This window comes from Trichosurus vulpecula, chromosome 2 (genome assembly GCF_011100635.1).
Source record: "Trichosurus vulpecula isolate mTriVul1 chromosome 2, mTriVul1.pri, whole genome shotgun sequence".
In the NCBI taxonomy this organism is placed as follows: domain Eukaryota; kingdom Metazoa; phylum Chordata; class Mammalia; order Diprotodontia; family Phalangeridae; genus Trichosurus; species Trichosurus vulpecula.
Window position 1 is genome coordinate 44063724 of NC_050574.1, and position 6675 is coordinate 44070398.

General features: G+C 37.5%; 1 protein-coding gene across 1 annotated transcript in view; it reads left to right on the forward strand.

The window, feature by feature from the left end:
* LOC118836412 (vomeronasal type-2 receptor 26-like) overlaps positions 1-6467 on the forward strand; it is a 29534-nt gene extending 23067 nt beyond the window's left edge. The window contains exons 5-6 of the mRNA XM_036743719.1: positions 645-768; positions 5491-6467. Coding sequence (XP_036599614.1) covers positions 645-768; positions 5491-6467 — 1101 coding nt within the window. The remainder of the gene's footprint in view (positions 1-644; positions 769-5490) is intronic.
* The last annotated feature ends 208 nt before the right edge of the window (positions 6468-6675 follow it).

A 6675-nucleotide genomic window follows, 5' to 3' on the forward strand; every position in this document is an offset into this window, starting at 1 on the left:
CAGGAACCATTTCAGGGTAATTCTTTAGACAAAACGAAAAAAAAATCCTGTACTAACATACTTAGATGTACATATATGTGTATAAGTATATAGAGAGAAATATGACATGTATAACATGTGCATATGCAGTTTAAATATAAATTATTTGGAAATTACTGATTGCTTCTCAATTTACTTCCTGAGTCTTTTTTAAAAAAGATGGAATCGTATTTTATTCATTTAATGTTTTCCAGAATTTAGTACTGTATCTTTTATGTATTAGTTTATGAAGAAATGTTTGTTGGTTGATTAATTGATTGATTGAATCCCTTGAAACAAGAACCAGTTGGCTTCTCCTGATCTTGAAAATTAGAAAAAAAAATGAGGTGGCTACATGGTGAAATGGATAGAGCACCAGCCCTGGAGTTAAAAGAACCTTAATTTCCATCTATTCTGTCATGCTTACCACCTTTGTGACCCTTGGCAAGTGACTTAACCTTGATTGTCTTTAAAAAAATAAATAAATCTCTTAATGGTCCTTCTTAAAAACAAATATAAATTCTACAACATTTGTGGCCTCCCAACATCACTTATTCCCAAACTTCTAAACACCTTCTCGACTACTTGAATGAAAAGCCCCTTCAAAGAAATTTCTCCTTTTCCAGACTCCCTGCTCTGTGTGCAGTGAGAACTGTGGCCCTGGATATCAGAAATCTGTCCGTGAGGGAGAGTCCATCTGCTGCTTTGACTGTATCCCCTGCCCAGAGGGGGAGATTTCCAACCAGACTGGTAAGTATGTGCAGAGGTGTGCACTCTTCCCTTACTTTACAAGAAAGAGCTATGCATATGGGGGGCAGAATTGGCATAGACTCTAAAGGTCACATATAATTCTGTGGAGGCCACTCAGTTGGAGCATATGTAGGAAAACTAGTGGAGAAATGCCAGAGATGGAGACAACCTGCTGACTAAAACATCAGGTATTTGAAAACATCTTGAAATACTGAAAAAAATCTTGAAAACCCCATTGAGATAATAGATGGAATGGCTTTACTGGGAAAAGCCTGCAGCTAGTGACTCAAAAACCTAATGACAAAGTGCTTATGAGTGATAGACCTGCCCCTCAGCCAATCAAAATATTTCCCCCACTTTTGATGTTAACCAATCATGAAATGATACTACCTCATTCTATTTAGTTCTCTCCCAAGTTTATCAAAGTAGCTAGCACCTTAGGGGAGAGGTCCATGATTGGAGGAAGATTTGGGACCCAATTAATTAGCATTTTCTAATAAATGTTTACAATAAATTTCTAATAAATTCAAAATGCTTAGACCAGTCTCATTCTTCTTCTGTTACACATTGGTGTAACATAACATAATATGATATAACATGGTATGATAATGGCATATAATGTCATATGTTATGAGATGATACACAGTGATGTGACATGATATACAGGTATGCAATATGATATAATTTAGTGTGATATAATGTAATGGAAAGTTATATGATAGGATGTAACAAGATATTAATATGATATAGCAATTTAATATAATACAGTATAATGTTGTATAAAGTAATATAACAACTTATTATTTAATCCTTAAAGTTGTGAGAATTCATGTTTATATTTTGATCCATTTGTATCTAATATTGTTTTCTTTTATGAATTGTTGTGTTGTTGTTGTAGTTTGTTTGTTGTTCTTGTTGTTGTTTGGTCGATTAGTTGTCTCCAAGTCTTCATAACCCCAACTGGGGTTTTACTGGAAAAAATACTGAAGTAGTTTGATATTTCCTTCACTAGCTCATTTTATAGATGAGAAAACTGAGGCAGGGTTAAGTGACTTGTCCGGAGTCATACAGCTAATAAGTAAGTATCCATAGCTAGATTTGAACTCAGGTCCTCCTGACTGCAGGGCCAACACTCTCCCAAGAATTAGAATTTCTTTCTCTTCGCTTTGTCTCTTTAAAAATAGTAATCTGGTCTTTGTTATTTTTGCTTAAACAAGTTGAGGTAATATTTTTCCATAGTATTCCTTTTGTCCCCTTTCAAACATCCATTTTGTCACCCTTTACAATAATTTGAGGTTTTGTTCCTTAATACATTTTTTTCTTCTCCCATTTATTTAGTTATCCAAATTTTCCCTTTTTGTTTATCTGAATTAAATAAAATCCGCCTAATTCCTTTTTTCTTTAACTCATCATTTGTTATTGTTTAGACTTATTTGTGGAAAAAAAAGATATTCCCCTTATTTTCTTATTGAATTCCCTTCTGTTTCCCTCTACTCTAAATTTTCATTTACTGAGATTCATGGTATTTTTGATTATTTATCCCTTTTCTAGTCTACATATTCTTTAGGGAACTAAAACTACTGCTGTGTTATTTCCTTGTAGATCCTTGCCCTCTGCTTTTTCTTTTTAAATGAATCACTCTTAAAGTTTTCAATCCTTTCAGGAGATATATGATAGAAGGATCAGTGCATGATAGAAAATTTATGGAATCTTAACATTACTCCTTGTCATTTTCATGATCATTTTCTTTCCTATTTGCCATGATGATGACTATGATAATGAAGAAGAGGAGGAGGAGGAGGAGAAAGAAGAAGAGAATGGTGATGGTGGTGATGCTGCTGAAAAATAGTTGTAATATAATAATAATAATGAAAATATATTCTTTTCAGGAAGAGACATTTCTATAGCCCCTTTCCTTTCTTGTTGATTCTAGAAATCCCTGATTTTCATGAGAATTTTAAAATTTAACCACTATTTATCTTGAGTTTACAGCACTGAATGTGTTTCTGCTTTTTTGTTTTGTTTTGTTTTCCTTTGACAAGTTCTATGGACGCTTTTGATTTCCAATTTATTTTCTGGGGGATGACATACTGTTTTTGGTCTGTCATGTTCTTCTTGGAGACCTATTATCAAAAGTTGCATCTCCGGAGTGGAGCTAAGATGGCACCTGGAAAGCAGGGACTTGCTTATGCTCTCCCCCAAATCCCTCCAAACACCTGTAAAAATGGCTCTGAACAAATTCTAGAGCTGCAGAAGCAACAAAATAGCAGAGGGAAACCAGGAGAGCCTGAATGGTGTAATATCAATTGAGTTGGGACTTTCTTACTGTTTTAAAATGATTAGTTAAGTGTCTTTGAGTCTTACTAGGTGCTAAGCCCCAGGCCCAAATCCCAATTAGGTGCTAAACCTATGTGGAATTGGTAACCAAGGTGGGGCGGAGGTGGAGCTAACTAAGGGAGGGCCTAGTTTACACATGAGTTTGAGTGACAGGTTTGGGACATCAGAGGCTCTTAGACCACGTGGGTTTAAGTCACCTCTTTGTGACAATTTTAGGTCACAAGGGTGAGTCACATGTGTGACTCACCCTTGACCCTGAAAAAGATATAAAACCAGGGGCTGGCTTTCTCTTCCCTTGAGGTCTTACCCACAACAGCGGTAGCACTTGTGACTCTGGGCCAGCCCTTCATTACGAGCTCCAGGGCTGAACCTAGATGTTGGTAACTATGAATCTGCATTTGGTCTGTCTGTCAATGTTTGTAATTTGTTTAGGGCTCTCACTCTTGGTGGCCTGTGGAGACTCTGGGCAGCTGTAGCTTAAAAGCCCTCCAGCTCGTAAACCCGGGTGCTGAGACTTTGTTAAACTATGGTAACTATGTATTGGGATTTGAAGCAGACAAGGTCTGTCTGTCCATGTTTGTACTTTGTTTGTATTTGCTCTGAAGTGCAGGGTGCTGGCTTTTTTCCCTGAACTAGGTGAATGGTATTTGTATGCTGAATTAAAGTAAACTTGTCAACCCCTTAACATTGCTTTCCTTACTAAAGCAGATCAAAAGAACCTGTGCTTTTGCAGTGTGTTGGCAGCTTTCTGGGTGCTGGTTGTTGGTGGATCTTACACCCCCACAGAAGCTGCTAGACCTCGTTTCTGTTCCAGAGTCAACAGGACCACTAGGGGGAGAGAGGGAAAGAATTTGGAAGGATGATTTTTTAAAGGAAAGGAAAGAACATTAAGAATAAATAAACTATACTAAATAAACTATCAACATAATTATTAAATATTACTTTATCATTTTATTAAAAAACATTAATGCTTTTTCATTGAATTTTAATATTAAATTTAACAAATTACAGACAGTAATATTTTTGAAAATATGGAGTGAGGTCAGAGATAGGAGTGGGGTTAGCTATCAGAGACTTGAAGCACCTGACTAACTGCTGAATGGTTCCCAAAGCAAAAATCTCTGTGTCCCATTTTGTATCCCTAACTTAATGTGGGGTTAAGTCAGGGAGGAGTTGCTAAGCAAACATTTTAGGCATAATGCATTGTTTCTCTTTATTTTTCAATCATCAGATGATTATTTTGTTAAGGTGTGTGGTGTCTTAGACCAGCGGTTTTCATGGAAATGGAAACAGATCCTTTTGGGGCTGAATATTGACTAAGAAAATCATAAATTAATGTTATCTATGTTATCTTGTATTTTTATTTATCTTGTTAAACATTTACCAGTTACATATTAATATGGTTCATGCTTCATTCAGGAGATTTTCAGGTCTCTCAAGCCCTCTGTCTTATACCAATAAGAGAGAGTAAATGACTTTATCTCTTGTATATAATTATTATTTTTGAGAAGTTTAAAGAACTACATAACATGTCTAGTTCTCCCTCTTGATTCTAATATGACCCAGATGTCTTGCATAGTCTCAATATTATGTTTAAAACACAAGTGTAATTAATAGGGTGATTATCTCCAGAATGGCATTGGAAACAACCTTGCTATACAGACTACTTGTAGCAAATTCTCAAATAACAATTTATCTATATTTCCTACATTTCTTCTAAATAATCTTCTAACACTGAAATTTTCCCCTGCCTGTTTTTTGCCTTGCTAGCCACTGGCACAGATATGTGAATTTCTTCCAGGTCCTTCATTTGTGTCCAAACCATCCATGCTTCCTTACCCTCTCAGTTTCACTTCTGACTCCATAGGATTTGACACCACACCCCCAAGAAGGGTACCTTCTTCCTTTTGTTTTGCCCCTCCACCAACCTCTACTTTTCAGATGCCTTTTCTGTGTTCTCTTTCCCCATTAGAATGTAATGCCTTGAAGGAACTGTCATTCATTTGGTAGTCTATGTGTGCTTAGGGCTTAACACAGTGCCTGACAGGTAAGTGCTTAATAAATGCGTAATGACTGCCTGACATCATAACATGCTTATTTGAAGAGACATCATTGTTATCGCAGCCATGAAATAATTTATCTGTGAAAACATTTTAAAAACTGAGCTCTTTAAGAGCTGGAAGGACAAAAGTGTCTAAAATAACAGTGATAATATATTGGATATACTCCATGGGTGAAAGTGTGGTGTGATTTCTTAGAACTGGAGAGGATGAAGGGGAGCCCTTTGCAGTCAAGAAGGCCAGATCGAGGGATTCTATTACCCTGTGCCAGGGATAACGAAGGTTGGCTGAACTTGAAATATTGGAATGTTTTTATTCTTTTTAGATACGGACAAGTGCATCATGTGTCCTGAAGATGAATATTCAAATAAGGAGAGAAATCACTGCCTCCACAAGGTAGTGACCTTTCTGGCCTATGAAGAACCCCTGGGTATCACTCTGGCCTTTACAACTCTGGTCTTCTCTCTCCTTACAGTTATGATAATTAGGGTCTTTGTGAAACATCAGAACACCCCGATAGTGAAAGCCAATAATAGAACTCTCAGCTACATCTTGCTCTTCTCTCTAAGTCAATGCTTTCTGTCTTCGTTGCTATTCATTGGTAAGCCTACCTCAGCCACATGTCTCCTTCAACAGACAATATTTGGAATCACTTTCACAATGGCCATCTCCTCCATTTTAGCTAAGACAATCACTGTAGTTCTAGCTTTCAAAGCCACAAGACCAGGGAGCAGGAGCAGAAAATGGGTAGGCTCCAGAGCACCCATTTCTGTCATTCTCATCTGCTCCCTGATCCAAGTGATTCTCTGTGGTATCTGGCTGTTGGTTTCTCCCCCATTTCCAGATGCAGACCCACGCTCAGAACCTGAGCACATCATACTTTGGTGCAATGAGGGCTCTCTCATTGCCTTCTACTTTGTCCTTGGCTACATGGGATTGTTGGCTTTCGGGAGCTTTGTTGTGGCCTTTTTGGCAAGAAATTTGCCTGACACCTTCAATGAAACCAAGTTTATCACCTTCAGCATGCTGGTATTCTGTAGTGTCTGGGTCTCCTTCCTCCCCACATACCAGAGCACCAAGGGGAAAACTATGGTAGCTGTGGAAGTCTTCTCCATCTTGAGCTCTAGTGCTGCCTTACTGGGCTGCATCTTTATTCCCAAGTGCTATGTGATCCTTCTGAGGCCACAATGGAACACGCTGGAATGGGTCAACCATAAATCTTATGGTAAGGGAAGGCATAGTTCTAAAGCATTCCCTCATGCCTCTAAGCAACGTTATGGGACGCCTCAAAAAATTACCTAAATCATACTTGATGTTAAATATCTGTTCACACATGAAGGTCTATTATCTCCTCACCTGAACAAGCTCTTTGTTACTCTTCTACAACAATCATCATTTTATTCAGTATGAATAATGGTTATATACGACCTTCCAATAACCTGGACTCAAATTTAGGCTGTATTCTTAAATCCTCACTTACTCTCATCCCATTATCAAATCTCCTACTAAT